General features: G+C 41.2%; 1 protein-coding gene across 1 annotated transcript in view; it reads right to left on the bottom strand.

The window, feature by feature from the left end:
• Positions 1 to 17,854, bottom strand: part of MYO3B (myosin IIIB) — a 416,196-nt gene that overhangs the window by 151,326 nt on the left and 247,016 nt on the right. Inside the window, exons 24-25 of the mRNA XM_061135386.1 lie at positions 16,157 to 16,234; positions 13,628 to 13,833 (exon numbers count right to left, since the gene is read on the bottom strand). Of these exons, the coding sequence (XP_060991369.1) occupies positions 13,628 to 13,833; positions 16,157 to 16,234 (284 nt within the window). The remainder of the gene's footprint in view (positions 1 to 13,627; positions 13,834 to 16,156; positions 16,235 to 17,854) is intronic.

Genomic DNA, 17,854 nt, shown 5'->3' on the forward strand with positions numbered 1-17,854 from the left:
AAAAGCCAGGTCTGCAGCTGGGGCTGGAGACCGAAGTGGCGCTCATTTGCCATCTCTGTGCCAGGAGGTTTCATTTCATACTCCTCCTCTTCTTCCCTTTGTTCATTATTTTCTTCATTATTTTTTCTCTCTGCTACTTCATTGTTATTATCCAACAGAAGCCAGTTCACTGGAAATTTGTTTTGAGGAATCTCCAAGCAGGAACACAGAGTTTTAATTTAGCCTCTGATTTTCATAGAAGAAACTGGGCAGCCAATCCAGCAGTCTAGGGTGGCAGTCTTTTCAACTGCAGTGGTACTGTCAAACATCTTCATAGCCTCTTTCTTCTGGTTTTCCTTTATTATTTCTTTATATACTGTTTCCATAGCTGTTCCCTATTTCTTTTTCTACATGGGTTCTTCCCTATCACTGAATTAGCTCATGAGGCTGCACACAGAGCAGACACTAAGGAAAGCAGGAAAGACAGCCTGGGCTTTTTACTGCTGCTCCTCAGTATATTTGGAGAGCAGTGAGATTGATATTATTTCTTATATCCACTTTTTAAATCACTATTATAGATTTTAGGCTGAATTTTGCAGAGCTTTCAGCTATAGAAATGATTTTTCTGAATAGATAAGAGGTGTCAGCAGTGTGGGCTTTATGAGAAAGGCAGGACCTTACAAGAATGAATTTTGGGATTCTGAATCATCTATAAGCAAGTTGGGAAGGATCATCAGGCCAAGCAAAGCAATTCTAAATCCATACTGCATGCTAAGAATGCAGAGGTGGTCACAGAAATTCTCTTCAGTCTATAGTAACCTGGAAAGTTACTGATATGGCCACTTTCTTGAGATGGGACCTTGGGAAAGCTACTTCATCTTTCTGGCCTCAGCCTTCTCCTCTGTGAAATGGAAGAATTGGATCAGGCCATCTCTTAGAGTCTTTTAATGATATTATAAAAGGTACTTTTAGAATGTTTTTTGTTGATTGTATTAATCAAAGTTGTAACAATGGTAATATAAGAGTTAAGAGAGAAAAGAAGTCATCCAAAGTCTCACCTACATAAAACACATCAACACACAGTTAGGAACCAGTAAGCAACTTTTTCAAACAAAAAACAAGGGTGGGAATGACAGTACACAAGAACAGCAGGTATTCTAGATCCCTCCCAGAGAATGCTACCACATAGTTGCTGCCCCTAGAAGGGTAAATGCAGAGACTGTTCACATAAGCATGTAATATGTTTTACTCACAATGCTGAATCAGTCCATTATCCTCCTTAAGTATTATCTCTTAACATGTCCCTCACAACTATGTAAATCAATTTGCATTGATTGATGCACTGAGAATTCTGTTCACTGAGTTGTAGACACACTAGCTTACCTAAATGGCACATTGAAATCTATTTCATGTCAGGTTCTCACCTGTGTGATTGCAAGTGAAAAGAAAAAACAAAAAACCCAGTGAATCACCATCCTAGCTCCTGGAGGATTTGTGTTTTCTTATTCAGTGCCAACTACCCAGAGAAGAAAGTAGCAGCTTTATTCTTTGAAAACTGAAATTTGGATTTCAGTCTTTCTTGAGATGTCTGGATTCTTCCGTGATCCTGATTTTTCTCTCAACTCCTGTCCTGTGAGCTAGAACTAACTCTGGGGCTCTGTAAGGAAATGTCAAGGACCTCGTCCTCATAGTTGAAGTTTTCACAGGGTAACTGATAATAGTTCAAGAGCTAAAAGAATTTGCTGTAGGCTTAAAACTGCAAACATCCCTCTCCATGACAAAGGAATTAAATGGTCCTCAATATCTTGCCATTTTCTACTCAGGCACTTCTGTACTTTTTAATTCTAAAACTACAATCCTGAGGAAGAACCTAGGTAGCCAGGAGTAAGAAATGAGTGAGTTGTGAAGACCTGAAATTATTTATTCAAATTCATCCAGCTCCTTAGTCATTCATCCACTCCTTTATTCAATTAATAAACATTAGATTTCTTTTCTATGGCAAGCATAATTAGTGACTCACCCATTTCCATTCCCACTTTTTCCTAGCTAGCAGAGAACCAATTTTTCTTTGGGTCATGATGTACCCAGACCCAGTCCTGTTCCTCACTTACTAAGCCCTTCTTTATAGCTAGAAATGGTCATTTGACTCAGTTCAGGCCAATGAGAGGTTATGTGAAATGGTTTCTGGGAAAATGTTTTCTTTCCTAATAAAAGCTGGGCAGATGTGACTGACTTAGCCATTCATCCTGCCCCTTCCCTTTCTTCCAGCCTTGAATGCAGACATAATGCCTGGAGAGGCAGTAGCCACACTGTGACCATGAGACACTAAGCCAATCCACACACTAAAGATGGTAAAAAGGAATTAAAGGAGGTAAGAAGATATTCACGGCCCTGATGACATCACTGAACAGCTAATCTAACATTAAAAATACCTTACCTATCAATTTCTTTTTGTGAGAAACAAATGAACAAACAAATCTCTTTGGCAATAGTTCTCAATATGGGCAATTTTGCTCCCCAGGGGACATTTGCCAATGTTTGGAGACAATTTTTATTGTCACTACTTGGACTGCAAGCTATTGGTATCTTAATAGGTAGAAGCCAGGGATGCTGTTATACATCTTATAAGGCACAGGGATACCTTCTGCAACAAAGAATTACCTGGTCCAAAATGTCAGCAGTGCTGAGACTGAGAAACTCTGGGTTAAGCCACCAAAAATATTTGCTTGCTTGTTATTAATAGTCAAATGCATTGCTGACTGATAGAGTCCCTCAACTGGGAAATATTAAATATACACCATGGGCCAGTCACCATACAATATAAGATACTAGAGATTTAAAAAATGAGTACAAAGTCAAGGATCAAAGTCCAAATATGAAAGATTTGAAAACCAAGGTTAATTCCAAATATGTATGGATGCCTAGAGTTGCTCCAGACCATCCACTGGAAAAAATATCTGGATCTCAAAGGGTTGCTCTAGAATCTGAGAAAGTCAGTTGGTCAGCTCTGGAGATGTCCACAGTGTAGACTTTTACAGCTCTTCTCTCACACAGTAAAAACTGAAATAGAAAGAAGGCTTTGTTAAGGAAATATTAAATCATAGCAAGAATTCTGCAGTATAAAAGGGAAGAAGCAGCTTTCTTGAGCAAACTAATTACTAAAGACTATTCTTAGAGCACAAAGAGAGGCCAGGAGAGAGACTCTGACAAAGAAAAATGACAGCCAACATAGTCCCATATGGGACAAGACTATCATGACCTATACTGATGAAGATCAGAGAAAAGTGTCCAAAATGCTAGAAGATGAACTCAAACTAGGCCAGAACAGATTGAGTTTTTTTTAATCCCTTGGTTAAGTAGAGCTGGAAACTGTTATCGGAAACCTGCTGTACGGTAGAGCTGTGGTTCAAAACACAAATACCTTCCCAAACAAAAAGCTGACTATGCTTAGCTTAACTTAGTAAACTGTATATAGTTCTCATTCCAGTGTTAACATTGTTATTATCAACAAAAGTTATATTCATCTTAGAAAATTTCTAAACTAAAGACCTCCTCCAGGGACTTCCCTGATGGATCTAGTGGCTAAGACTCCATGCTTACAATGAAGCGGGCCTGAGTCTGAGTTCTGGTCAGGGAGCTAGATCCCACATGCCACAACACGCTGCAACTAAGACTGGGTGCAGTTAAATAAATAAATAATAAGTAAAAAAATAAATAAACAAAAACCTCCTCTAGCTATCCAGTTGGGGTGGGCCTTTCTGCACTGTTACAGTTGATTCCAAGGTATGGCATGGTCAAACAAGGGGTAATGAATGCTTATTGTTTTAGCCTATTCATCCTTCTCCTCTCCTTCCTTTAACAGAGCCCCTTAGACCACGGTTCACACAGGGCTGACCTCCATCCCCTGGTACTTGGCTGAAGACTCTACCAATTAAACACCAACAGGTGACCCAGGCTGGGACAACAAAAGTGTTCCTTGAATGGGAAGTCTCAAGAACTTGCTTGCTGCTGACGTTGCTAAAGCTTTAGGATGCTTCCTACAGAAGCTTCCAGGGTCCTTCTCTGTGGACACATGGCAAAGAACTGCCTAGCTGACAAAAAAAAAAACTCAAAAGAGGGAAAGCAAAGTTGGTGAAAAGAAAGACAATGGCTTGGTAAAATTGCTTGATGCCCTGGATCCAGACGTATCTTTGAACTTCCTAGTTATGTAAGCCAATATATCATCCCCTTTTAAATTTTGCTTCAACTCATTTGAGCTTCAGTCACTTGTTATTAAGATTCCTGACTAATACACCAAGTAAGCAGCCTTCTTTTACAGGCTATTGCCTTAATAGGGCATATGCTGTGCTGTGCTAGGGAGCTCTAACTGATTCTTTCTTTTCTGGAATGTGAGCGGAGAGGTGAGAAGATGAATAAAGAGGCTAGAAAGCCAGGCAGGAGCCAGACAGAGAATCTTCCTTGTCCTATGAAGTTTGTCTTTTTTGGGGGGCGGGGGTGGCGGGGGAGGAGAGGGGAGGGAAGATCAGTGTTTATTGTAGAGAGAAGTAAGGCAAATTTGTCTAAACGTTACCTTTTTTAATGTATTAAGCTCTAATAATTCAAGCTGGGTTAGAGACTTTTTATTAACTTATTATGGTTCTTTACCTTTTCTTGACAAAAAGCTACTTAGCACTTACCTGAAATCTTATGCTCTAACAATCTAGATGCTACTTTTTACAATGTAAGCCAAACTTAACCTCAACAAAGCCAGCTTCTGTCATGCATTTTAAAACTTCAAGGGCCAAAGAGTCAATCAAGAGATGGTAAAAGAAGGTAGTGATGAAGAGTAAGGAATAAGAGTTTGCTTCAATTCAATAAATATTTATTAAACACCTAATTTGTATTGGGCACAGTGCTGGAGAGTACAGATATGAAGTTAGCTGGAAAATACCCCTGCCTCCCAGGTGGTAAATGTCAAGGTAAGATACCAGCAGCTAGTTTCCACCTCAATGTAGTAAGTGCTACTAATGAAGCTCATCACAGAGTCTCCAAACCTAGCCTGGGAGGATGAAGGAGAAGATAATTACTGTTCGAAGTCTGAAGGAATAAGCAGAGGTTAGCCTGGTTAAGGTTAACCTGAAAACAACAATCACAGAAAACTAACCAATCTGATCACATGGATCACAGTCTTGTCTAACTCAATGAAACTATGAGCCAGGCCATGTAGGGCCACCCAAGACGGACGGGTCATGGTGGAGATTTCTGAAAAAATGTGGTCCACTGGAGAAGGGAATGGAAAACCACTTCAGTATTCTTGCCTTGAGAACCCCATGAAAAGTATGAAAATGCAAAAAGATAGGACACTGAAAGATGAACTCCCCAGGTCAGTAGGTGCCTAATATGCTACTGGAGATCAGTGGAGAAATAACTCCAGAAAGAATGAAGAGACAGAGCCAAAGCAACAACACCACCCAGTTGTGGATGTGACTGGTGAGGGAAGTAAAGTCTGATGCTAATAAAGAGCAATATTGAATAGAAACCTGGAATGTTAGATCCATGAAACAAGGCAAATTGGAAGTGGTAAAACAAGTGATAGCAAAAGTGAACACTGACATTTTAGGAATCAGCTAACTAAAATGGACTGGAATGGGTGAATTTAATGATCAGATGACCATTATATCTACTACTGTGGGCAAGAATCCCTTAGAAGAAATGGAGTAGCCATCATAGTCAAAAAAACAGTTTGAAATGCAGTACTTGGGTGCAGTCTCAAAAACGACAGAATGATCTCTGTTCGTTTCCAAGGCAAACCATTCAATGTCATAGTAATCCAAGTCTATGCCCCGACCAGTAATGCTGAAGAAGCTAAAGTTGAATGGCTCCATGAAGACCAACAAGACCTTCTAGAACTAACACCCCAAAAGATGTCCTTTTCATTATAGGGGACTGGAATACAAAAGTTGGAAGTCAAGAGATACCTAGAGTAACAGGCAAATTTGGCCTTGGAGTACAGAAAATGAAGCAGGGCAAAGGCAAATAGAGTTTTGCCAAGAAAATGCACTGGTCATAGCAAACACCCTCTTCCAACAACACAAGAGAAGATTCTACACATGGACATCACCAGATGGTCAATACCAAAATCAAACTGATTATATTCTTTAAAGCCAAAGACGGAGAAGTTATGTACAGGCAGCAAAAACAAGACCAGGAGCTGACTGTGGCACAGACCATGAATTCCTTTTGCCAAATTCAGACTTAAATTGAAGAAAGTAGGGAAAACCACTAAACCATTCAGGTATGACCTAAATCAAATCTCTTACAATTAGACAGCGGAAGTGAGAAAGAGATTCAAGGGATTAGATCTGATAGAGTGCCTGATGAACTATGGACGGAGGTTCCTGACATTGTATAGGAGGCAGGGATCAAGACCATCCCCAAGGAAAAGAAATGCAGAAAGGCAAAATGGTTGTCTGAGGAGGCCTTACAAATAGCTGTGAAATGATGAGAAGCAAAAGGCAAAGGAGAAAAAGAAAGATATACCCATTTGAATGCAGAGTTCCAAAGAATAACAAGGAGAGATAAGAAAGCCTTCCCGTGACCAATGCAAACAAAAAGAGGAAAACAATAGAATGGGAAGGACTAGAGATCTCCTCAAGAAAATTAGAGATACCAAGGGAATATTTCATGCAAAGATGGGCACAATAAAGGACAAAAATGGAATGGACCTAACAGAAGCAGAAGATATTAAGAAGAGGTGGCAAGAATACACAGAAGAACTATACAAAAGAGATCTTCCTGACCCAGATAATCACGATGGTGTGATCACTCACCTAGAGCCAGACATTTTGGAGTGCAAAGTCAAGTGGGCCTTAGGAAGCAACACTATGAACAAAGCTAGTGGAGGTGATGGAATTCCAGTTGAGCTATTTCAAATCCTAAAAGAAGATGCTGTGACAGTGCTGCACTCAATATGCTAGCAAATATGGAGAACTCAGCAGTGGCCACAGGACTGGAAAAGGTGAGTTTTCATTCCAATCCCAAAGAAAAGCAATGCCAAAGAATGCTCAAACTACCACACAATTGCACTCATCTCACACGCTAGCAAAGTAATGCTCAAAATTCTCCAAGCCAGGCTTCAATAGTACGTGAACCGTGAACTTGCAGATGTTTAAGCTGGATTTAGAAAAGGTGGAGGAACCAGAGATCAAATTGCCAACATCTGTTGGATCACTGAAAAAGCAAGAGAGTTCCAGAAAAGTATCTACTGCTGCTTTATTGACTACACCAAAGTCTTTGACTGTGTGGATCACAACAAACTGGAAAACTCTTAAAGAGATGGAATACCAGACCACCTTACCTGCTTCCTGAGAAATCTGTATGTAAGTCAAGAAGCAATAGTTAGAACCAGACATGGAAAAACAGACTGGTTCCAAATCGGGAAAGGAGTATGACAAGGCTGTATATTGTCACCCTGCTTATTTAACTTCTATGCAGAGTACATCATGAGAAATGCTGGGCTGGATGAAGCACAAGCTGGAATCAAGATTGCCAGGAGAAATATCAATAACCTCAGATATGCAGATGACACCACCCTTATGGCAGAAAGCAAAGAGGAACTGAAGAGCCTCTTGATGAAAGTGAAAGAGGAGAGGGAAAAAGTTGGCCTAAAACTCAACATTTAGAAAACTAAGATCATGGCATCTGGTCCCATCACTTTATGGCAAATAGATGGGGAAACAATGGAAACAGTGAGAGACTTTATTTTGGGGGGCTCCAGAATCACTGCTGATGGTGATTGCAGCCATGAAATTAAAAGACGCTTGCTCCTTGGAAGAAAAGTTATGACCAACCTAGACAGCATACTAAAAAGCAGAGACATTACTTTGCCCACAAAGCTCCATCTAGTCAGAGCTATGGTTTTTCCAGTAGTCATGTATGGATGTGAGATTTGGACTATAAAGAAAGCTGAGTACCAAAGAATTGATGCTTTTGAAGTTGGTGTTGGAGAAGACTTGAGAATCTTGAGAGTCCCTTGGACAGCAAGGAGATCCAACGAGTCCATCCTAAAGGAAATCAGTCTTGAATATTCATTGGAAGGACTGATGTTGAAGCTGAAACTACTATCCTTTGGCCACCTGATGTGAAGAACTGACTCATTTGAAAAGACCCTGATGCTGGGAAAGATTGAATGTGGGAGGAGAAGGCAATGACAGAGGATGAGATAGTTGGATGGTATCACCGACTCAATGGATGTGAGTTTGAGTAAACTCCAGGAGTTGGTGATGGACAGGGAGGCCTGGCATGCTGCAGCCCATGGGCTCACAAAGAGTTGGACATGACTGAGCGACTGAACTGAACTGAACTGAACTAGCCTGTTTAATTTAATCGACCAAGAACTTGGAGAAGGGCATTCAGGCAACATAGCATGAACATAACATGACCAAAAGCACAGAAGTATGGAACAACGTGGGGTGTTTGTGAAACTCTAAGTAGTCTGGATTTTGCCGAAGTATGAGCTGAGAGGTGGGAAGACAAGAGAGAAGAGATTGGAAAAGTGGGTGGGGTTCAGATCAGGGAGATTTCCCCCTATCAGGCCAAGGGGCTGAGGCTCATCCAGTGAGGTCTGAATGGTTATTTCAACTAAGGATTTTAAGCAAGGAAGCAACATGATTAGATATGAGTTTTAGTTAAGCTGTATTCTGGTGGCTCTTTGGAGAAGAGAATAGGCAGGAAGTCCATTTTGGAAGCTAAGTCAAAAGGGTAGACAAAAGAGCCTCAAGAGGTTTGAAATAGATTTTGATCAATGGACTAGAATTGAGAATTCAGAAATAATTTATGACCAATTTATGGTCAATTGATTTTTAACAAGAATGCCAAGACAATTTAACAGGAGAAAGAATAGTCTTTTCAACAAATAGTGCTAGGAAAACTTGATATCCATGTATAATATAAATGAATGTAGTTGAACCTGTATGTACTTCATACCATACATAAAGATAATTCAAAATGCACTATTGATCTAAATATAAGGCCTAAAACCATAAATCTTAGAAGGAAATATAGGAATACAGCTTCATGACATTGAATTAAGCAATAATTTCTTAGATATGACACCAAAAACATGACTAACAAAAGAAAACAGAAAAATTGGGCTTCATCAAAATTTAAAAGTTTTAATGCTTGAAAAGATACAATCAAGAATTGAAAAGACAATTCCACAGAAAAAGAAAAAGAAAACTGCAAACGGTATATCTGATAAGGGCTAGTATCCAGAATATACAAAAATCAACAATTAAATGGGTAAAGGATCTGAGTAAACATTTCTTTGAAGGAAATATTATAAATGAGCAATAAGCATATGAAAAGATGCTCAGATTAGACAGCAGTGAGTTGCACAACTCAAAAATATACTAAAACCATAGAATTGTGCACTTTAAAAGGTAATTTTATCATATATGAATTCTATCTCAAGCTGTTGCTATTACTATTAAAAGACCTTGGGAGAAAGGATGGGAGATTAATAAAGCCTTGGGAGAAGGGATCAGGAAATTCCCAAAGGAACCTTTTTGATAAACCTTAGCTGGTACAGTTGACAGGACTTTTGATGGACTGTTTGAAGAGAATGAGAAGACAGAGGTTACACCTAGCTTTCTGAAGGACAGGAAGTAGAGGAATAGAAGGGAGAAGGAGAAGATACCAGGGCACCATGGGTTTATCATGCAATCATGAGAGGAAATGGAAGTTGCTGATGAAAGAGAAGATGGCAAAAGTTTCACTTTGTTCACTGATTTAACAATTATTATGAATTGAGTCCTGGGAGATGCAGTTCTCCCTCCTGTGAGCTCAACCGGGAGAGGTGGGCCTTTCTGGAAAACTTAAAGGCTAAGGCCCAGGAATCCACATGTAATCTCTGAAAATCTTTAGGATGTGGACTCTGTGTGTTCCTGACTTCTTATCATGCAGATGATGAAACATCCTTTATGGAAATATTAGGTTACTTGCCTAATACTATATCTAAGAGGAGACTAGAACTTCAATCTTCTCACTAAATTATACTATTTTCTACAATAGTTTAGTAAACAAACCATAAGACTTTGAACTGAACATGCTGTACTATCCTTTAGACATTTGCCAGAACACATCCAAGTATGTGCATCATACACGTGTGTCTCAGAGCAGATTTTCTGCTGGACCATACTTCAGAGTCCATTGACCATGAAGCCAACAAGCGTTCATAGTTATTTCCTGTGATAGCTCAACAGTAGGACTTCTAGGAGGTTTCAGCTACCTGCCCAGCACTGGCAGGTGGCCTTTTTCCTGCCTACCTGAGAATAGATGAATGCTTCCAACCCACCTGGCCCCACTGTTGAGAGGGTGTTAAAAATAGCCCTTTTCTTGAAGGCTCCACGAGTAGAAAACTGGAAGGGCATTTCTAAGTCATTTTGCTGGAAAATTCAAGGATAATGAGGCAAGGAAACATTTTAGCTTTGGCCAAGTCTGCAGACACGGATGACTTGGGGAAGTCCTTCCTCATTTTCGAACCAGACAACATAATCCTCAAAACACTGCCTTTCAGGTGTGTGCAAGTCAGGATTTCAGTCCTGAGTGCCAGAAAACACAAAAGGTAAAGAGTAACACTAAACAAGTCTTTATCTTTTATTTACTGCCACCTGATAAGTCCTGCCTTTGATTGTTTTGTCTGCATATTTCCTGCTAAGAGTTTACAAAACAGCACTCCTGAACAGGAAGATAAGAGGCGCACCTATTTGTTGAATAACATCAAGGGGGGAAACTGCTAACTCATCCATTTTGTTGTTAAGTTGCTCAAAAGGATCAAAATACCAATTAACTTGCTGCCTCACAAATCTTTGATACCCTCAGATTTACTGACATTTTGAAACTCCTGTTCATACTTGCCTACTGGCTTTCTGATTACGAACAAAGAAGTGCCAATCTATTTAGCATTTGACCTGTTTTCTTAAATATTTTTTATGTATTCAACTCTTGGTAGCTAAAAATACTTGACTAGTCACATTCATGAGCTAAAATCATCTTTTGTTTGTTTGTTTCACCTCCAAATTTAAGATGGAAAAAGAGGCTCAAAGACACTTCCTTTTAAAAAGCCATTTCATTCTTACTTTTAATTTAACTGTCTCATTGCCAAAAGCTCTTTTTGCCCTTTCATCTGCATGGAATTTAGTGGCAGTGGGAAGATCCAATGAAGTGACCTGACATATTAGGATCCATTCTTCCCTGAGGAAAAGTTGGAAAAATGACCTTGGGCCGAAGTTTCAGCATGGTGGTAAAAAGAAACTAAAGATGGTTGGTGGGATGCAGCAGATTTTATAATGAATTTTAATTTTCCTCCCTGGATATTCCCAGATAGTAGTGCTTCTCAGAGATTCTCTGTTGTTGTTCTTATTTCCTCACAGAAATTTTGTGAAAATTCTACCTATAATCACATGTATGTGTAAGACACACCTATGGCAGCTGTTCAGAAAAGAGCAACATTTCACTCTTAGGTAAAGGCAATTTCTGGGTTTAGAAAGCTCTACAGCAATTTCTGCAAAAAACTTTTATTGAATGGAATAGACTGAAGCAATTAAAACTGTGGCTGTTGTTGCCAGACTCCTTGGGTTCAAATTTTGGTCCTATCATTTATTAGCATTGGACTCTGGTAAAATCACTTACTTTCCTTCTATGCTTCAATTTCCTCATCTGTAAAATGGGGATAATAATAAAGCCTAGCTTATGGGGCTGCTGTATGGATCAAAGGAGATTACACATTTGGGACATTTTAGGTGCTATATAGATGTTAGCTATCATATTAAATCGTGCCATATCCTGAGAGAGGAGTGGGTGTTGTGTATACTTACATTTGCCAGAATCTAGAGCCATTCATGGAAGAATACTTCCATTACAGCAAAAAATATCTGGAGATTTTGAAACCTAAGGTTTATATATATATATGTTTATACGTAACACATATTATATATGTGTTTATCTATAACACAAAATTACCTATAGACATTTGTATTTTTCAGATGTGATCAGAAGCGGGGCTTCCCTAGTGGCTCAGACAGTAAAGAATCTGCCTGGAATGCAGGTGACCCAGATTCGATCCCTGGGTCAGGAAGATCCTGTGGAAGAGGGCACGGCACCCAACTAAATTATTCTTGCCTGGAAAATCCAGTGGACAGAACGGCCTGGCAGACTACAGTCCATGGGGTCACAAAGAGCCAGGCAGACCACTTTACCTGCCTCCTGAGAAATCTGTATGCAGGTCAAGAAGCAACAGTTAGAACCAGACATGGAACAACAGACTGGTTCCAAATCGGGAAAGCAGTACGTCAAAGCTGTGTATTGTCACCCTGCTTATTTAACTTATATGCAGAGTACATCATGGAAAATGCCAGGCTGGATGAAGCACAAGCTGGAATCAAGATTGCCAGGAAAAATATCAATAACCTCAGATATGCAGATTACACCACCCTTATGGCAGGAAGTGAAGAGGAACTGAAGAGCCTCTTGATGAAAGTGAAAGAGGAGAGTGAAAGAACTGGCTTAAAACTCAACATTCAGACAGCTAAGATCATGGCATCCAGTCCCTTCACTTCATGGCAAATAGATGGGGAAACAATGGAAACAATGACAGACTTTATATCAAAATTGTGGGCTCCAAAATCACTGCAGATGGTGATTGCAGCCATGAAATCAAAAGGTGCTTGCTACTTGGAAGAAAAGCTATGACAAACCTAGACAGCATATTAAAAAGCAGAGACATAACTTTGCCCACAAAGGTCCATCTAGTCAAAGCTATGGTTTTTCCAGTGGTCATGTGTGGATGTGAGAGTTGGACCATTAAGAAAGCTGAGCACCAAAGAATTGATGCTTTTGAACTGTGGTGTTTGAGAGGACTCCTGAGAGTCCCTTGGGCTGCAAGGAGATCCAACCAGTCCATCCTAAAGGAGATCAGTCCTGGGTGTTCATTGGAAGGACTGATGCTGAAGCTGAAACTCCAACATTTTGGCTACCTGATGCGAAGAACTGGCTCATTTGAAAAGGCCCTGATGCTGGGAAAGATTGAGGGTGGGAGAAGAAGGGGATGACAGAGGATGAGATGGTTGGATTGCATCACTGACTTGATGGACATGAGCTTGAGCAAGTTCTGGGAGTTGGTGTTGGACAAGGAAGCCTGGCATGCTGCAGTCCATGGGGTGGCAAACAGTTGGACACAACTGAGTGAACTGAACTGAACTGATCAGAAGGGAGCTTAACTTGTCTTCCAGATGACTGTAATTCAGTTGGAGTACAACAGAATCAACATTTAAGCAAGTAAATGGCGGCTGGAAAGTCTTCCCTGGTGGCTCAGTGGTAAAGAATCCACCTGCCAATGCAGGAGACGATGGCTCCATCTCTGGGTTGGGAAAATCTCCTGGAATAGGAAATGTCAACCCACTCTAGTATTCTTGCATGGGAAATCCCATGGAAAGAGGAGCCTGGCAGAGTCAATGGGGTTGCAAGTGAGTCGAACACGACTTAACAACTAAACAACAAACTAGCCAGTCACGTGTTTGGAGGCAAGAGGGCTGGGGATGATCCTAGGGGACAGAATGGCTTTGGCAGAGTTGTGTTTAATATAATGTATTTCCCAAAATACCAGCCAGACCTTTTCACAAACTCCTCGAAGAGGATGCGGTGAGAATACCCCTGCTGGCGGATGCTGACTGTCTCTAAGATGCCCGTGGAGCGGAGCTGGGCCCGCACTTTGTCTGTGGAGAACTTCAGGGCCTCTCGGTCATCATTGGGCTTGATGCAGCGTACAAAGTGCGGCTGTCCCACCACCATTTTAGAGAGCAGATCCATCAGAGAATACTACCAGGGGAAAAAATGCACAAGAAGTGAGGTTACCAAAATCATAATGGATAATTACAACCGTGGCTGGCCCAGGCTTCCAGGGCAGTTTGTCAGCTTGTAAACAACTCATGGAATCTTTGAGGCTAAACAAGAATCCAGCAAAAAGAAATAACAATATAAGTTCTGACTTATATTGTTCTGTACTTATAGCTGCCTATGGATTTTCTTTAAACATCACCTAGGGCCAAGCAATATCCCACTTGGCAGAAACTCAGCCATCTAAGAACTTGCTTAGATTATCTCATAACTCTGTTGCCAGAACTAGCTTGTCTCTGATATTTCAAGGTGATGCTCCATAAACTGTATCTGTAATTTTAAAGGTCCAGCTTTCAGGAAAGGGGTCAGTTGCCTCCTTAACCTAACAATCACCAGAAAGTCTAGGCCAATCTTACAAAGGCAGAGGTGAAATGAGAAAAATAAAGAGGGCAAAGCAAACAAGAAAACTGGACGGTAAAAGGAGATTATAATGAAGATGAATTAATACACCAAACGGCTGTGTAGAGAACAGAAAGAGCACATGGAAAACTAGGGGTGCTCTCTGTTTCTCACAGACATCCACAGTGGCAGTTTTTCTTTTGGACATGTCTTTGGGGCAATTACAAGCCACACATAAAATCAATCCCATTATTTCATAATCTTACCTGCTACTGATCCAAAATGGTGTTACCTAGCTTGGCAATGCGCTATTTTTTTTAGCATTTGGGGACTAGTATATTGAGGACACCCAACTGTTTGTTATGGAGATACTTCTGAAAATTGCATGCCATTGGCTTCTTCTGCTGAAAGAGGGACTCTTAAGATCTTGAGGATAACCTTACAGTCAGAGCCTTCAAATCCCATACACGCAGAAACTAGGAGAGTATAGTCAAGCCACTAAGGGGATCAGAATAAGAAATGAATGGCAATTAGAAATGTCCAACCATGAGTGATGAAACAGGGGCTGAAAACCTACCTGTTGGAGAAGCTGTAGCAGGCATCACTACATCAGTGGAATGCTGGACCCAAAGACCTCTCCAGTTCAGTTCAGTCACTCAGTTGTGTCCGACTCTTTGTGAACCCATGAACCGCAGCATGCCAGGCCTCCCTGTCCATGACCAACTCCCGGAGTCCACCCAAACCCATGTCCATTGAGTCGGTGATGCCATCCAACCATCTCATCCTCTGTCGTCCCATTCTCCTCCTGCCCTCAATCTCTCCCAGAATCAGGGTCTTTTAAAATGAGTCAGCTCTTCGCATCAGGTAGCCAAAGTATTGGAGTTTCAGCTTCAAAATCAGTCCTAACAATGAACACCCAGGAAAACAGCAAAGACCTCTAGGTCCCTACAATCCATACACTGAGACTCATTCTAGTCTACCTCTAAGGCACAGGTCAGACTTCTTGGCTCTAGGTCCTTCTTGGACCCGCTAGCTTTGGGTGGAACCTTCTTTCCATGGTGTTGGCTCCCAGGCCCACCCTCCAGCCTGCCTGGCAACTCCAGCTCATGATCTACTTGACTTACTATCCCTGCCAAGTCCCTTATTTTGGCAACCCCACCTTACAACCTTATTTTGTCGTTCCTGGTTTTAGTAGTTCTGTCTTTGGCCTAACAGCATATCCATCGTGAAGTTGCCTGGACCTCAGTTTCCCATGGTCAGTGATCTCTAATGGGTTCTCAACCCCAGTGCTTCATAATTTGAAAATAAACAAATCTGTGCAAATCAGTACAAAGTGACAGTCTCTTATCTTTCCTCTCTAATGTGCATGTGACAGAGTCCTTATGGAGACAACATTTTTACTCAAAAGAGTCATTCACCAGGTAAAAATATCAGGAATTGGGGTAACAGAGATGGGAAATAATGGGGCTCAGGCAAATGGCTCTTGCAATGGGTCAATTCAGTCTAGGAAAATAAAGTTGAAGCTAAGACATATTTTCTCATGAACTTGATAAGCCTCCTTCTAGACTTTTATTAACTACTTTACTTCTCAGTAAATATGCTGGAAAAGTGGCTGACTCCAGTAGCTTTAAGGCCAAGAAGCAGCTGAAACGCTAACAGAATCAGCACATTCAATGGACTATGTGCCAGTGGCAGAAAGGGCCCTCTGTAGACACTTGCGGTCTCACACTGTACTCAAGGGTGGGTTCCCTGTTATAATTCTCCTTTCCCTACAACTCCATCTTTCCTGACTGACTCTGAGCTTTGCTCTTGTTTCAATAACTCTGTGGTATCTAGGCCTCTTGTGCGAATGGCTGACTCAGCTTTTCTGGAAACAGGCAGAGGAGAGATCAAGAAGACTCCTTACCCGGAAGTAAGAAGCCATGGTTTGCCCCTTCATGTTGGTGGTTTCTTCCGGATGCCGTATCACCTCCAGAGTGTCCACCTGGAGCATAAGCAGAGGACAGTGGTTTGGGTATAGAGACAGCTTATTTTCTGACATTTCCCAAAATGTGAAAGGCTATTTGGTCAAATACCTGAGGGGCCTTGATGTTTATGACGTAATAGTACATACTATAGTACATAGTCATTTAAAGACATCTTAAAGAAAAACAGAATTTACACTCTTCTACTTATTTGACAACAACCACACTCTGTGATACACTATATGGTCTCAGTACAAATCCCACCCATGTTCTTTCTGTATTTCTCCATGTTCTACTGGGCCATTATTAAGTTCTCCAATAATGTCATGTGAGACCATGCTATTTTTAAAAAGAAAACTGGGTAACAACACTTTAAGCCAGGCAATTACAAAGTGAAGTGAAGTGAAAGTCGTTCAGTTGTGTCCGACTCTTTGCGACCCCCATGGATGATACAGTCCATGGAATTCTCTAGGCTAGAATACTGGAGTGGGTAGCCTTTCCCTTCTCCAGGGGATCTTCCCAACCTGGAGAATTTTGGCCTGGAAGATTCCATAGACTGTATCGTCCATGGGGTCACAAAGAGTCAGACACGACTGAGCAGCTTTCACTTTCACTGTAATTACAAAAACATGGACCCAAAGCCCAGGTTGCACCACAGGAGAATTAGTGAAATCCTAACTGCCTTCCTGCTATCAGACCCTGACCCTGCAACATCCCTCCCGCTGCCCACAGCTCCTACGTGTTCACTATGGACCAGAGCTTAGAGTACACCTGTTCCCAAGCATCTGCCCCAAATACCTGGGCTGACTGGGAAGAATTTATGAATGAAAACCACTGTAGCAAACAATTGCAGGCACCCTGTATTCCATCATTTTATCTCAATGATAAAATTCCTGCTTCTGCACACACAAAGCTATTTGGTTTGCAGAGCATATGAGCAGCATTTCAGCACCAGCCTCCGTGGTAGCCTCCCATCTGCTCAGAACAGGTGGCAAGGGTATGAAGCAGGAACATTTGAACTGGAAGATGCTGCTGTCAGCACGTGTGTTCCGCTCAGTGGAGTGCTGTCCAGGCAGCTACCTCCCTGCGGGGTGAGGATGTCTGCAGCCTTGTTCAACAACAGTGAGAAGAGGTTACTTAGAAGGGATGGGGCCATGGGAGGTGGCTGAATAATGAGACTTACTCGAGGGGCATTTAGGAGACCGTTTGCAAAACTGAAGAAAATGTTTCAACTGGCTTGTATAAAAAAACAGGTCTGTTTAAGAATGGGAATAAACATGGAACTAAGTTTTCAAACTAGAAAGCAACCTAAATAGTGAGCAGGAATCTGAGGGTATCTCTGAGCAAAGTGCCAGGAGCGGGGGCAGTGCAGCTTTCTTTCTCTAGGCTGCAGACTGGATCTGTTCCCAGAGTCATCGTTTCATCTAGATGCAGCTGAGCAACAGTACAACCGCCTGTAGCTGTTTTTATTTTTTTTTTTATGAGAAAGAAGGAAATGACAGCTCTGTGTTTAAAGGGAAGATTGCTCTCACATAGAAAAGAAAAAACACAACATACCTGTCCCACCTGCATAGGTCCGATGGCGCTACCTGCAGGGACCACACGGAAGGTTCCTTCCCTATTTCAACCTCACTAGGAGT

This window comes from Dama dama, chromosome 33 (genome assembly GCF_033118175.1).
Source record: "Dama dama isolate Ldn47 chromosome 33, ASM3311817v1, whole genome shotgun sequence".
Taxonomy (NCBI): domain Eukaryota; kingdom Metazoa; phylum Chordata; class Mammalia; order Artiodactyla; family Cervidae; genus Dama; species Dama dama.